This window comes from Hyperolius riggenbachi, chromosome 6 (genome assembly GCF_040937935.1).
Source record: "Hyperolius riggenbachi isolate aHypRig1 chromosome 6, aHypRig1.pri, whole genome shotgun sequence".
Classification (NCBI taxonomy): domain Eukaryota; kingdom Metazoa; phylum Chordata; class Amphibia; order Anura; family Hyperoliidae; genus Hyperolius; species Hyperolius riggenbachi.
The window spans coordinates 253181770-253198381 of record NC_090651.1 but is presented as its reverse complement, the minus strand read 5'-3'; the positions used below and the strand labels follow the sequence as shown (position 1 = coordinate 253198381).

At 45.6% G+C, this 16612-nt stretch overlaps 1 protein-coding gene across 1 annotated transcript in view; it reads right to left on the bottom strand.

The window, feature by feature from the left end:
• Window positions 1–1046: 1046 nt before the first annotated feature.
• Window positions 1047–16612, bottom strand: part of GPR157 (G protein-coupled receptor 157) — a 74449-nt gene continuing 58883 nt past the window's right edge. The window contains exons 4-5 of the mRNA XM_068242780.1: window positions 7090–7281; window positions 1047–1938 (exon numbers count right to left, since the gene is read on the bottom strand). Of these exons, the coding sequence (XP_068098881.1) occupies window positions 1711–1938; window positions 7090–7281 (420 nt within the window). The 3' untranslated portion in view covers window positions 1047–1710. The remainder of the gene's footprint in view (window positions 1939–7089; window positions 7282–16612) is intronic.

Genomic DNA, 16612 nt, shown 5'->3' with positions numbered 1-16612 from the left:
CAATATTTATGTATTTATAAATTATTTAGCCAGTGTTTGCCCATTATAAAATCTTTCCTCACCCCAATTTACATTCTGAAATTTATTACAGGTGACAACCTCTTTAGTCCTGTCAGGTTCAGCTCTGCGGATGTTCATTAATTGAGAGTTCCAAAGTTAGCAGAAAATATACCTGGTCTCCCAGAATGCTCTAGGAGGAGAATTCCGCTACATTCAGTTAAAACTAGGCTGTCATCACTGGGAGGTCAGGGTTACTTACCAATATACAGAAAATATAAACTGTATTTTTCGGCATATAAGACACTATAGACTATAAGATGCAACTAGGTTTAGAGGGCAAAAACCAGGGGGAAAAAAGATTATACTAAACTTGGTGCGTACATGGTCCAAGCGCATCTTGTAGCTGTTCTCCCCCAATTATTGTGCCCCCTTTGTACCTCCTGTGTCCCCATGTGTGATCTCCTGTCCATTCTTCTCCCCCTTGTGTCCCCTCTGCTTGTCCTGTCCCACATTTGTGTGTCGTCCTGTCCCCCACTAGTGGCTCCCCTAATGCCGGCTTCTGCTGATGATGCGATCAGCAGAAGCCGGCACTAGGGGAGCTGCGCAGGAGAGGAGAGGTCTGTGATCATTCACCACTGGATCAGGTGAGCTGCCGCTACTTGTAACTTTACATGGACAGCATAAGGGGACACAAGGGGGAGCAGACACAAGGACACACATGGGCGACAGGAGTACACACAGAGGGGGCACAAGGGGAAACGGAACAGACACAAGGGGTCAATACAGGAAGTTCCCGGCATTGCAGCGGGTCAGCGCTTCGTATCGGCATGTGTTCATAAGCCAAGCTTTGTTGGGAGAGAAAAAGTGTCTTATATGCTGAAAAATATGGTACATATAGGAAGTGTTTTTGATGCTGAAACCAGGAATTACTGCAAAAGTGGGTATTCTGAATAATGTCCTGCATTCTACTATATGCCACTACAGTGCCTTTAATTTTGAACTTGGCAGTTGTAAGAATGTCATAGGGAAATGAGTATAACAATTGGTGATACTGAACATATATATCAGATTTATTATGTTTTTTTTTCTTTCTTTCTTGCAAATCAGATTGGGCAGTTAGCTGCCAGTGTGCCATTTCATTACAAAACAGTGAACATACAGCCCATCCACACAGAAAATTTGAAAGGTCCTATTATCCATATTTTTATTATAAAAAGTGTAAAAAGGTTCATTATGGAAGAATAGAGTTCAGAAAGGACACTTGTAGGGGTTCTGCAGGTGCTGGACCTCGTAGCACACATTCTGAGATGTCATAAAAGTGCACATATGGTATGGGCTACACTTCACACCACATTACCAGTCTCGCAATAACATTAAGCACCTTGGCGTAAACAAAAGAACTAGCCGAAAGGACGTCGTACATCCTGTGTACTGTACAGACAACTGATTGCTTGTAAACTCCGCTCCTAATGTGTACATTGTTCAGTAAATCCATGTTATAAATATTGCATAGAAAATCACCTAACTGTAAGTACAAAGTTCAGACTTTCTGAATCCTGAGCAGCTTACAGCTTCACTATAGAGCACTCACTGAAGCTTTAACCAGGTTATCTATATGACTGCATGTGTAACACCAGTGAAAGGGGCAAGAGCCACCTGTCCATTCTATAGCCTAATAGGAAGACAGAGAAGGAAGGCACAGCAGTGTAATCAAGTACTGGGCGGATGTGTAGGCCAAGTCTGGCTTTCAAGTAGTCCTGCTGTGGAACCATAGCCTGATACCTGCCCCTCAGACACAGTGCTCTCTGGGACGTCACCAGAGCCTCCTGACCTGCAGCAGCACCAGGAAAACGATTTCAGCAGGCGTGTTCTGACCACCCGCGTACAAAGGACAAACATGATGCAGTTGGCCCCACCCTGGAAGCTGTTTCCAATACCCTGCAAATTAAAAACATAAAGAGGATTAGAAAACAGTGAAACTAACACACTATTTTATTTGTTTACTACTGAGCAGGATAACTTTACAATTACTTATTCAAAGGAAAGCTAAAGTGAGGTGTGTACAGAGGTTGCCATATTTATTTCCTTTTAACCAATACCAGTTGCCTGGCAGTCCTGCTGATCATTCTGGCATCAGTATTGTCTGAATCACAAACCCAAAACAAGCATGCGGATAATCTTATCAGAAACATCTGTATGCTTGTTCAGGGTCTATGGCTGAAAGTACTAGAGACAAAAGAATCAGAACTATGGGCCGGTTCACTCTTGTTTTAAAAATGTATGCGTGGTAGTGTTGTCCGGATCATGAACGATTCGGATCTTTGATCCGAATCTATTTTATGAGTCGATCATCCGAATCATCAAAATGAGTGATTCGGATCGCAAAAGGGGCGGGGCCAGGAGCGACACGCCCCCTCTCAGCGGGCAGCGGGGTCTTGGAAGCAGGGATCGCTGAGTTGGAGTGGAAGCAGCCTTGCAGCCACAGGTAGATGAGAGAGAGGGGACATGGGTGCTACTGCCAGATATGTGTAGAGCACACATACTGGCTGCAATGTGCTGCTCATTATAGGCTGGCTGTTCCGTAGTGCTGCACAGTGAACACATGGGAAGCTTTTGGCTCAGCATAGCTCAGTAACTTTGCAGACAGTGTGATTGAAAGGCAATTATATGATCCTCCTGCACTCGGCACTAAACAGCTGCACTTATCTTCTGGGAATGCTTTCTTTCACTGTGCGACCTTTTCTTTCAAAGTGTACAGATGAGCATATAGGTGAAATATATGTAAAGCATATGACTTCAGCATGTGGGTATTGTGTGCAAACATTTCTGCTCTCTGCTCGTCCCTCCTCCCTTCTCTGTCCACTCCCTGCCCTCTGTCCATCTTCTCCCCTTCTCTGTGTGTCCACCCCCCTCCCCTTCTCCTGTCCACAGACCTGTCCTGCTGTTCATTTCACCCCCGAATGCTTCCGGTAGTAAAATGATCCGAGATTCGAATCAAAGATCCGGATCTCTTCAATGATCCGATTCGAATCATCCGGATCATTGAAAAGATCCGAACTTCCCATCTCTAATGCGTGGGATGTTTTTAAGCTCTGCAAAACAAGTTTGCTTTCTTAAAACAAAGTATTTGCAATAATTCAGGTTGAAGTGAGCTCCAAGATATCTCCCAGTGCATCCAGAGGTACAGACTAACCATCAAGCTCATGGTGAACCAGAACTCATTCAAGTGTGTAAGGGGCTACAATTTCCAAAAGCCCCCTTTCTGAAATGCTATGGAAAACAAGTTTCCTTTCTTAAAACAGAAAGAATTTGTGATAATTCAGGTTGGAGTGAGCTTGAGATGTCTCCCAGTGCATCACTGCTGAATATATGCAAATCAACCATTGTGGTCCTTGGAAGCTAAACACACCTCCAGATCTGCTGGAATGCAATGAAATGACAGCTTGTTATTTGCACAGTCATAATAATCCGACACATCATTGCATTCCAGCTGATCTGGACTGGAGGTGTGTTTAGCTTCCAAGGAGACATCTCAGAGCTTACTCCAACCTGAATTATTCGCAAATACTTTGTTTAACCTCCCTGGCGGTAAGCCCGAACTGAGTTCGGGCTATGCCGCCGGGAGGCACCGCTCAGGCCCCGCTGGGCCGATTTGCATAATTTTTTTTTTGTTACACGCAGCTAGCACTTTGCTAGCTGCGTGTAACCTCCGATCGCCGCCGCTACCCGCCGATCCGCCGCTATACGCGTCGCCGCAGCCGCCCCCCCCCCAGACCCCGTGCGCTGCCTGGCCAATCAGTGCCAGGCAGCGCCGTGGGGTGGATCGGATTCCCCTTTGACGTCACGACGTCGATGACGTCGGTGACGTCATCCCGCCCCGTCGCCATGGCGACGGGGGAAGCCTTCCAAGAGATCCCGTTCTTTGAACGGGATCTCTTGATCTCTGATCGCCGAAGGCGATCGGAGGGGCTGGGGGGATGCCGCTCGGCAGCGGCTATCATGTAGCGAGACATTGTCTCGCTACATGAAAAAGAATTTTTTTTTAAAAAAAAACGTATTTGCTGCCCCCTGGCGGATTTTAATAAACCGCCAGGGAGGTTAATGAATGCAAACTTTTGTTTACCATAGCATTTTAGTAAGGGGGCTTTTTGGACCATTGTAGCCCCTTGCACAATCCAATGAGTTCTGGTTCACCATGAGCTTTTTGGTTAGCCTGTACCTAAAGCTCTGCAGAAACGCTGGAAGCGGATCCTATGTTAAAAATAGGACCCGCTCCCACTCGTGCAGAAACACGGATCGCAGGCCAACAGAAGCATGGACATTCTTTACTGGGCTGCAAAAGACCAATGGGAATCCTCAGCAACAAAAATTATTAATTGGTTCATGTTGGACCAATGAAAATTCTTCCTGTTGCTAGGCAGAATTGGCCTGTTGCAGCCTATGGAGAGTTACGCTTCTTCTGGCCTCCAGGCTCGTGAAGGCACTGAGCGGCGAGAGAATAGGCAGGACGAGTGGTGGCAGCGAGACAGGTGAGTGGCAATGCGTACGTGTCGATGCAATCGATGTGCGGATGCGGAACGTGCCCAACCATCCAGATCAAATCCCTTTCAAATGGACCCGTTTGACACAGATCGGACCTGGAACCTGACAAATGTGGACCTGCCTTATGTCTATGGTCCAGACATGGAGGCTGCTATATTTATTTACTTTTAAATGATACCAGTTGCCTGACAGCCCTGCTGATCCATTTGGCAGCAGTAGTGTTTGAGTCACACACCTAAAACAAGCATGCAGCTAATCTTGTCAGATCTGACAATGTCAGAAACACCTGATCTGCTGCATCTTTATTTAGGGTCTATGGCTAAAAGTATTAGAGGCAGATGATCAGCTGGATAGCCAGGCAACTGGTATTGCTTATAAGGAAATAAATATGGCATCCTCCATATCACTCACCCCTCTGAGTCACTTTAAAAGGACTCCTGCAGTGAGAGGGATATGGAGGCTGCCATATTTCTTTATTTTTAAACAATGCAGATTGCTTGGTTGTCCTGCTAATCCTCTTCCCCTAATACTTTTAGGCCCCTTTTACACTTGATCAGTTGCTCTCATTTAAAACGGAAAGAAAACTGATTTTTAAAGTAATGTCCATGTTTTCCTTTGGCACCTTTCACACTTAACGCGTTTTAACTGAAATCTTTTTCACAATGCACTGCTATGGAAAAAAACGCGTACCAATGCACACTAACGCGTACCAACCGATTAAGTGTAAATAGGCCCTGAGCCATAGACTCTGAACAAGCATGCAGATCAGATGTTTGACTGAAGGTTGGCCCAGTGCACACCAAAACCGCTAGCAGATCCACAAAATGCTAGCGGTTATTGGAGCGGATTTCAGAGTGAATCTAGGCATGTTTGGAGTCGTTTTCTAAACATACCTATCGGTTTTGGGTGCGTTTTTGTGTAGCAGATTACATATATTGTTACAGTAAAAGCTGTTACTGAACAGCTTCTGTAACAAAAACGCCTGGCAAACCGCTCTGATGTAGCGTTTCAGAGCGGATTGCATTTTTCCTATACTTTACATTGAGGCAGAAACGCTTCTACAAACCGCAAACGTGCAGCAGGAGGCCGGTGTGCACCATCCCATTGAAATACATTAGTCAAGCGGCTTTACAAGCGGATGCGGCCGGCGGATCGCATCCAAAACCGCTCGGTGTGCACTGGGCCTCTGACTGGATTTGCCACATGCGTGTCTCAGGCCGGTTTCACACTGCAAACTGATGGAAATGTTAGTACGTGGTGTTCCCTGTCTGGCCACCAGCCAAGCAGGAAGTGACGCACGCTTGCGGTCACTTCCTGCTTCGGGGTATGCGGAAGTTCATGGAAGCAGGTTGTGAAAATATGGTTCCATGCATGACATTGACAAAAAAAAAAGCCTTGCCATAGACTAACATTCTTCCGTCCCAACGCAGCTCGCCGTGGATCCCGCATGGTAACGAACGTACTTCTGCTCTAGCGTTTGATTTGGTGACTTCCTGCGCAGTGTATCGCAACGTGGAAAGTATGAACTTCCCCATTGCATTAGGCTGCGGTAGCAGTGCAACAATTTGACGCACCATCCCAGTGTGGAAGGGCCCTCAGGTGTGTGATTCAGACACTACTGATGCATACCGGTAAAAGATCAGCAGAACGCCCGGCAAATGGTATTGTTTAAAATGAAATAAATAGGTCAGCCTCCATATCCCTCTTATTTCAGGTGTCCTTTAAGTCTTACAAAAAGAAAAAGGAACCCAGCCTAAGGAGTCATTGAGCAAGACTCCAGGCTAATTAGTGCACACTCAGTGGCTGCAGCTCTCAAGCTCTTAGAGTATGAGAGGAGAAAAAGCGCTGTACAAATGTTAGCATTATTATAGTATTTCGGAGTAGGATTGGGACTGTACACACACATTCACTTACTTATGTCACTTCAGGTACCCTTCAAGGGGTTGATACATCCAAAAATGAGACTTAAATAATTCTCTTTCCCAACTCGTAGCGCCTCCCACCTTGATGATCTGTGCATTCCCATTCAGCTTAAGTTAGCCATATATCTAGCGATTTAGCTGTTCACTCGACCATTCAATTCAATCATTTTATAGAATCGATAAAGCATTGAGTGTGTTCCAGAATTCCCAATCGATGAAAAGCAGACATCAAACCAACAAAACGTTGATTACTTCACTTGCCATCGATGAAAAGTGACTGATATCATGTACAATCGGCCAGCTTAGTCAATCAAGCAGAATGGAAGATATCAGTCGATCACACAGGAATCTGCTAATGTTCACATGTCAATCGACTGAATCGATTTTTGCATTCAGAGCCTGGAGGCACAACATCAGTCAGATTGATTAGTGAAGGTAAACTGCATAGGATACTGCTTGTAGTGTATGGAACACTAGTCGATCAACTTTCAATCAACCGTACTGAAGTCGATCGCTTTGTCCATTGAATCAGAATCGCTAGATGTATGGCTACCGTAACTCTCCAGTACCAGCCGATCACCAAATATCCTGGAGATGAAAGAACATGCTACTCAATATCACTTACATGTAGAATGACAAGGATGCCATTGTGAACTGCTGAAGAGCCACACAGAGTCAGGATAAATCGGATAGTGCTCCAGATCCGGAGAAAGATGAAGATGATGGGGATGAAGACAAGCTTCTTGTCCGCTATAGTCCTGGGCTGGTACACGGGAGCTGGAGATAGGATTGGCCGATATTCAGACAGAGCTCGGTGCTGCAGAGAAAAGGCCACGATATCAATACCACAAGAAGGTAAGTACTTAAAGAGGAACTCCAGTGAAAATGTAATAAAAGTGCTTAATTTTTACAATAATTATGTGTAAATGATTTAGTCACTGTTTGCCCATTGTAAAATATTTCCTCTTCCTGATTTACATTCTGACATTTATCACATGGTGACATTTTTACTGCTGGCAGGTGAGGTCACTGGAAGGAGATGCTGCTTGCTTTTTTTGGCAGTTGGAAACAGTGTTATTTCCCACAATGCAACAAGGTTCCCACAGTGTGAGGTCAGGACCTCAGTGCTGTGAGGCGCTGACATCACACTGTGGGAGGGGTTTCACCACAATATCAGCCATACAGAACCCCCTGATAATCTGTTTGAGAAAAGGAATAGATTTCTCATGGGAAAGGGGGAATTAGCAACTAATTGGGATGAAGTTCACTTCTTGGTTATGGTTTCTCTTTAACAACTCTGCTCCAAATGACATTAGGTACAGTATATAAATTGTGAGGACACAACTGTTGTAGCATGGGAGTGACGTGGAACGCAAGTGGAGCGCATCGGCTATAAGCGACGGCATAGATAATTTGAACCCCCTCTCCTGTGGCCAGTAAGTGCTACTCGTAATTTCAATTACGAGCAATCCTACTCGGCACCTGTTATTGCACAATAATATTGGATGGGTCATGGAAAAAGAGGCAGCCATCAGGCATGAAGATGGGGAGCATAGATAGCGCAGCATGCTGGGACAGTTGAGTTGCTATGCTGTCAAAACTGGGGCAGGGAACCCAGGGAGCACAGTTCCGGGGCCCTGAAGGGGTCCCCTTTGCATCTATGTTAGCGCCAGCCCTGGCCATCTGCTTCTTATATTTGATTGAAACTGGCCAATCGGAACTGTAAAAAAGAGAGAATTATAGCGGTGAATGCAGAGAAACATCCAGGGACATATTTACAGGTTTTGGTTTATGGAATGGAATGCAAATAACGATGCATACTAGTAAGTTCCTGTTATGTAGTTTTTCTGTATTTTAAATACAGCAGGTGTTAGTGTTTCTGAAGTTCAATAAACCTGGCCAATGAACACTGCATTGAAACAATTATGGAAATCCCATCACATTATGGTACAGAAGGCCCTCGTAGCACACTTGTTTAAATTAAAAACAATCTCTGATCATTCATTCAACACTCAGTTCCCTATAAAAACCAAGTGAAAACAGGATCTTGGCAATGTTGAAGCATCACCAATATCACCGAGATCTTTCTAGAAATTGTTGCATTCAACACCAGTCTATATATATATATTTTAGTGTGAGTTCAGATGCCATACACTGGAAGAACCTCTCCCCCCCCCCCCTCTCAGCAATCTGCAGAATTGCATGCTGATTAGCAGACTGCGATTTCAGTTTCCATTGAGATGTGCAACAGGACTCCTCCTGCTCACCCCCCTCAATAGTAGAGCAGGGTGCTTGGCAGACAACCAAAGCTGCTCATTTGTAAACTGTCACCCAAAATGATCAAGAAGATACATACAGGACCCAGTTTGGCAGGGACCCCCTCTGTTGCAACTGTCTGCCCCCTGTTCATGGCTCCAACTGATGCAATTTTTGTATTTTTTTTTTCATGCACTTTTTATAAAATCAACTATTAAAAATAGTTTGTCTAAGTGCTTTTTCTGAATACCTTCTGCAAGGAATCCTGCCTTTCAGAGAGAACATTGCCATAAAGGTTTTATTAATATATATTGTTATATCCAGTGAGGTTGTTGAAATAACACTTTTTCCTACAGGACTAGCTAGAGCATTAGCATAGGGTCTTCTCGTGATTCAATGAGAAATAGTGGCAGCTTAACTGGTCTCTAAAGGAGATCACAGATTGTATCGACTGTATATACAATCGAAAATTGTATTGTGTGTGGACTCACCAACCAATCCAAAAGGTTATTTTGTCTGCAGTGTTGAATCAGTGTCTGAGGACCAAATAGTAATCCGTGACAAAGGGAGCAGGAAGTGGAGGGTGTCGTTGATTTGGCATTCCCATCCATCCAGGATCGGGATATAAATCTAAATAATCAACTACCCAAAAGGTTGGCTGGAGAGCTGCTTCTACGTACAAGGCCCAAAATGTCTAAACACTAATAGTACCAGTTCACCAGCGCCGTATCGTGAATCAACGCCCTTGTGGACTTCACTTCAGCACCAGGGATGTAGATAAACGTATTGCGCTGTTTACATCAATGTGCTCCCACCACTGCAGCTACCGGCCATCCCCATGTAGTAGAGTACTGATTGGTGAACAAGAACATGTGCAGGGGCCCCAACCGCCCCGATTTCGGCGGGACAGTCCCGATTTTGGGGGGCCGTCCCGCTGTCCCCCCCCCCCCCCCCCTGGTCCCGGCCGTTGGGGAGTGAGTGGGGGAAAAAAAACGATCGAGGCACCAGCCCGGTATGCGGCATGGATAGCCGCCGCCCGCCGCCATTACACTTCTCCCTCCCTCCCTCCTAATATGCCCCCAGTGTCCCCTTCTCCCCCGCAGTGTAAAATGGGCAGCGGAGCGGGCAGTAAGTCTTATCGCTGCCTCTCCGCTGCGTACCGGGATCTCCTCTGATCTTCCTGCTTCCTGTGACGTCACAGGAAGCAGGAAGATCAGAGGAGATCCCGGTACGCAGCAGAGAGGCAGTGATAAGACTCACTGCCTGCTCCGACCGCTGCCCATTTTACACTGCGGGGGAGAAGGGGACACTGGGGGCATATTAGGAGGGAGGGAGGGAGAAGTGTAATGGCGGCGGGCGGCGGCTATCCATGCCGCATACCGGGCTGGTGCCTCGATCTCTCTCTGCCCGCCCACAGCCACCCTCCCCCTCCTCCCCCCCACCCACTGGCACCCTCACTATCCCCCCCCCCCCCACTGGCACCCTCACAGGGCCTCCCCTTTGGGAGTAATTAATAATTGGGGGAAAAAAACTTTTTTGTGGGGTGGGCGTGACTAGGGGGTTGGGGGTGTGACCAGGGGCGTGGCCTAAATGTCCCGGTTTTCAAAATCAAAATGTTGGGAGGTATGCATGTGTTCCCATTCACCGATCACAGTGCCAGTAGTGAATGATGATCTGGCATCAACGGCATGCTGATCGTCATTTACAGCTCTTCACTACTTCCTGTGTGCTGTTCACTACACAGGAGAGTATGGGAGCATCTAGTGGCCAAAAAGAAAATGACACCTAAAAATGTTAATCGATAAAAGAATACCCCTTATTGCCCCTCCTATCTATAAAACTATAGATATTGTTATAAAAAAAGATTTAAAAAAAATCATAAATAGTTACCTTAGAGACTCAGATTTTTTTTTTTTTAATATGTATGTCATTAGGGTATATCACTACTACTATTGCAAATTAAGGCTGGTAAATATTGATCTAGTATAAAGAAACGCAAATGGGAAAAATACTCCTTTATTTCCAAATAAAATATTGTCGTGATACATTGTACTAGGGACACAAATTAAACATTGTAATAACCCGGACAAATGGGCAAATAAATCATGTTAGCTTTATCTATCGTAGCACATTTTATTTTAAAACTCTAATGGCTGAATACTGAGAAATATTTTTCTTCAATTTTTTCTTATTACTCCCTTTAACCTCCCTGGCGGTAAGCCCGTGCTGAGCACGGGCTATGCCGCCGGAAGGCACCGCTCAGGCCCCGCTGGGCCGATTTGCATAATTTTTTTTTGCTACACGCAGCTAGCACTTTGCTAGCTGCGTGTGCAATGCGATTGCCGCCGCTACCCGCCGATCCGCCACTATTCGTCGCGCCGCTGCCGCCCCCCCAGACCCCGTGCGCTGCCTGGCCAATCAGTGCCAGGCAGCGCTGTGGGGTGGATCGGAGTCCCCTATGACGTCACGACGTCGATGACGTCATCCCATCCGGTCGCCATGGCGACGGGAGAAGCCCTCCAGGAGATCCCGTTCTTTGAGCAGCGGCTATCATGTAGCGAGACCTTGTCTCGCTACATGAAAAAGAAAAAAAAACGGATTTGCTGTCCCCTGGAGGATTTTTAGAAAACCGCCAGGAGGGTTAAAATGCAGCTAAAATAAAATAATTCTTAGCAAAAACTACACTCCAAAGAAAACCTTATATTGTGGTGAAAAAAAAACGATGTATAGATCATTTTGATGTCTTAACTTCTTGCTGACTGCGTCATGCCGATGGGCGAAGTCCTGGGGCAAGCTAATGCAGGAGATTGCGCGCAGGCTGCGCGCATCTCCTGCTTGGGGGGGCGTGATCGCCGTCTATTTACATGTACAGCGCTGCGATCAGCAGCAGCGCTGTACTGGAGACAGTTGTGTCACACGGCTGTCCCCTTGGGGGACAAGAGAGCAATCGGCTCTCATAGGCAGAAGCCTATGACAGCCGATCGCCGTAATTGGCTGGCTGTGGGGAGGGAGGGAAGACATTTAAAGAAACAGTTTTTTTTTTTTAATTAAAAAACACAAACAATAATATTTATAAAAAAAAATAAAAATAAACATGGGGGGAGCGATCAGACCCCACCAACAGAGAGCTCTGTTGGTGGGGAGAAAAAAGGGGGGGGGATCACTTGTGTGCTGAGTTGTGCGGCCCTGCAGCTTGGCCTTAAAGCTGCAGTGGCCTATTTTACTAAAAATGGCCTGGTCACTAGGGGGGTTTAGCACTGCGGTCTTCAAGAGGTTAAGTAGCAAAAAAAGTTATTGTCAAATGAATGGGAGGAGTGTGATGTGTGAAAATTGCTCAGATTTTTTGGGGGAAATAACCTGTGTTGGGGAAGGGTTTAAAAATAAGAAAAATAATAAATAAATTAAAAAAAAAATCAGCAATAATAGGTATAATATTAAACTCTATTAAATTATAAATTCTACTTAATCCGAAGTCCAATAACACTTTGTGAAATGATCATTTAATTTGCTGGCAATATAAAACAATAGACTGCACTCGACTGCGTGATAAATGATAAGGTACAGTGTAAATTATTTCAGGAACATACAAATTAGGAAGCCTTTACACATTATATGATGAAATGATGTAAGAAGGCGTTAGCAGGAAAGTAACTTTGATTTTAGGTTTCCAGGCCACGTATCTTGCATGTGAACAGTAATAAGAGGGTAGCCTTGCCAAGCTAGGGAGCGCCTATCACATACTAAAGAGTGTTTCTTCATCCGCATGGCAGACACATGCCAGTTACCACACAAGTTCATTATTTATTTTAGGGCAATTTAGTGCGTTACATAAATCAATCTAATGATATGTTCTAAACAAGGGTCACTAAAGTTCAGATCTGAACCATATTAAAGGATACCCGAAGTGGCATGATAAGATAGACATGTGTATGTACAGTGCCTAGCACACAAATAACTATGCGGTGTTCCTTTTTTTCTCTTTCTCTGTCTGAAAGAGTTAAATATCAGGTATGTAAGTGGCTGACTCAGTCCGGACTCAGCCAGGAAGCGGCTACAGTGTGACCCTCACTGATAAGAAATTCCCCTTTTTATCTCTTTCTTGCTCTAAGAAGCCATTTTCTGCTAGGTTTTATAGTTGGAATATCTTATCAGTGAGGGTCACAATGTAGTCACATCCTGTCTGAGTCAGGACTGAGTCAGCCACTTACATACCTGATATTTAACTCTTTCAGGCAGAGAAAGAAAAAAAGGAACACAGCATAGTTATTTGTGTGCTAGGCACTGTACATACACATGTCTATCTCCTGTCACTTCGGGTATCCTTGAGGCTGCTTCCACACAGGGACGTTACAGGCGCACGTTAGTGCAGCCTGTAACGCTCCCCCAACGCACAGCAATGTAACACAAGTGGGCTGTTCACACTGCCCACGTTGTGTTACATGTAACGCTGCACGTTGTATTGAAAGTGCAGCATGCTGTGCGTTCTAGCGGCTTTAGCCGCGTTAGACTGTTTGCACATGCTCAGTGGGGGGCAGAGAGGAGGCGGGGAGATGCCGCTACAGTAGCCGCGCACATGGCTACTTAATATGCACTGCACTGGCGGCCGCTGATTGGCCGGCGGGACCACGTAATGCGGAGTGTCTCGCTCCGCATCACGTGGTCCCGCCGGCCAATCAGCACCACCCTGGGAAACCTTATGCGTATAGAGCCGCCTAACGCGGCTCACTCTACCGTCCTCTCCCGCACCACCATGCGTTGCGTTAGGGGCACGGTATGAGACCATAACGTCACCTAAAACGCAACGTCTTGGTGTGCAAGTAGCCTTAATGTAAAATTATTTATCAGTGATTTCTGAGTGGGCTGCAGCAGAATTCACTTGTGAATAGTCCTGCTCTGGATGAACTACTCAATGAGCAACACTGGAATTTGGCTTTGTCCTCTCCATGTGGGTGATGACATCTCTATACTGTTTCCACTACCTGAAATGTACAAAATATACAACACTGCTTTTTTATTATATATTTTTGTTGTTAAATGTTACAGTATTGTATCAACTGTTAAATATTTACCTTTTCTCATCATCAGGGACAGCTGCATAGCTGATATTGTGGTGAAACCCCTCCCACAGTGTGATGTCAGGGCCACGGTCCTGACAGTTCCTGTCTGTGAACCTCATTGCATTGTGGGAAATAACGGCCGTTTCCAACTGCCAAGCATACAGTATCTCCCTTTGTGGAATGTTCGTTTACTGAGGACCTAGTACTCACTTCTTCACCAAGGGAGTTTCTCCCCTCCTTATCTCACTCTGCTCATGCCTCCCTAGCACTGGAAATAGTCCATGAGGCCAACATCCTACACTCTGCTCATGCCCCCCTAGCACTGGAAATAGACCAGGAGACCGACATCCTACACTCTGCTCATGCCCCCCTAGCACTGGAAATAGTTCAGGAGACCGACGTCCTACGGCACCTCCGGAAGCTCAACACCAGGAAAGCGTCAGGCCCAGACGGCATATCTCCAACCTGCCTGAAAACATGTGCAAGCCAGCTAGCCCCGGTTCTCACCTCCATCTTCAGCAAATCCCTGTTGCTAGGCAAGGTGCCCTCCTGCTTCAAAAATCTGACATCATCCCAGTCCCCAAGAAACCAGGAGCCACTGATCTAAACAACTACAGACCTGTCGCTCTAACGCCAATCATCATGAAGACCTTCGAAAGACTGGTTCTAACCTACCTAAAGGGTCATACAGCCACCTTAAAGTGGACCCAAATTAAAAATACAAGATTTCAGGAATATAATCTATTTTCTAAATTATAATAATAAATAGTAGCCTTTTTTCAGCTGCATGATGACAAATATAAAATATTTTACATTTATTGGAGGAACCCCTCCCTTCCTTTCATATTGCCGGTATTTTTCCGGCAAACTGGTGGAATAGGTGGTGTCCGGCAATGGAGGAATTGCTAATGGCTGTCCCCAGTATAACCCTAGTTATGAAAAGAGAAGGGTGAAAAGCATGCACTGAAATGCTCATAGGTTTGAAGGAGTGTTTATGTATCTTTGTATGTGTTAGAGTGGTGCAACTAAATATTTTTCATTTAAAAAAATGTTTGGTTTGGGTCCACTTTAATGGATCCCCTGCAATTCAAGTACAGGGCCAACCGGTCCGTGGAGGATGCCATTAATATCAGCCTAGCACACATCATGGCCCATCTGGACAATTCAAACACCTACGCCAGGATCCTGCTCCTGGACTTCAGTTCCGCTTTTAACACCATCTGCCCGAACATTCTGCATGACAACCTGACACGACTCGGTGTCGACCTCACTCTCTGCACATGGATCAAGGACTTCCTCACCAACAGGATGCAACTAGTGAGAATCGGCGGCTGCTCCTCTAGTGTCAGAACCACCAACACGGGAGCCCCGCAAGGTTGTGTGCTGTCCCCAATTCTCTTCTCCCTGTACACAAACAGCTGCACCTCATCCGCCGACTCCGTCAAGGTCATCAAGTTTGCGGATGATACCACCATCCTAGGTCTCATTGGAGAAAATGGGGAGTTCGCATATCGCAGCGAGATTGAGCGGATCCACAGGTGGTGCACGGACAACAAAGTAGTACTAAACGCAGCAAAAACTGTGGAACTGATTGTAGACTACAGAAGGAATGCCCCTTCTCCCTGTCCGGTCTCCATTGATGGCACTGAGGTCACCAGAGTACACAGCGCTCGGTTCCTTGGCACCATCATCACTGAGAAATTAAGGTGGGATGTGAACACCTCCGCAACTCAAAAGAAAGCCCAGCAGAGGCTGTTCTTCCTGAGGCAGTTGAGGAAGTTTGGAATGCCGCGGGAGCTAATGACTAGCTTTTACACGGCCACCATTGAGTCTGTCCTCTGCTCCTCCATTATTGTCTGGTACTCAGGGGCAAATGAAAAAGACAAGCATAAACTTCAGAGAGTAATCAGCGCTGCTGAGAGGATCATAGGGTCACCTCTGCCCGCCCTGGACCTCCTCCATACATCTAGAATGAGGTCCAGGGCCAACAAAATTATCAATGACCCATCCCACCCTGGCAGTCGCTTCTTCAACCCCCTGCCCTCAGGCTGCCGCTACAGGACCATCCCCACCAAAACCACCAGGCACAGAAACACCTTCTTCCCCCAGGCAGTCCTCCTACTCAACGAATGAGAGCATGCCTGTAGGCCACACTGCTCCACATAGTACACATCATATCATGGGTTTCCCGCACGATGGGGCTGCTATCCGCACTATGTGCTTGGTTATTGCTGTTATTGTTGATGTTTTGTTATTGTTAATATTGTTGTAGTTATACTGTCGCTGTGATCTGCACTATCTGCACTATTCCGGGTGTGGCACCCTGCATCGCACTTGGCGAATAAAGATGATTCTGATTCTGAGAGCTCTACACACAGACATTACCTGGCAGGACTAAAGCTGTTGCTACCAGTAATAAATTTCAGAATGTAAATTGGAGTGAGGAAAGATTTTACAATGGGCAAACTCTTAGTAAATAATTTATAAATTAATATTGTAAAAAATAAGCAATTTTATTGATTGTTATTTTCCCTTCAGTTCCTCTTTAAGGAAAAAACCTGTGTCATGGTTTCAAGGAAGTGAATCTGAATGTCCTGGCATGATTTGAATAGCAAAGCAGAACAAGTTGAAAGATTATTTTTAAAACCTATAAATTTTCAGTTAAATTAATGTAGCCCCCCCTCTCAATATAAGTTACAAATGTGAACATATTCACATGTTTAGCCACATTTTCTAGTTAGCTAACGCCCCCCCCCCCCCAGTAATCTGGGTTACAGATGTGGATACATGTGTTTAGAAGTACTTTATACCTCCTGTAAGTTGATGCGGAGCTGC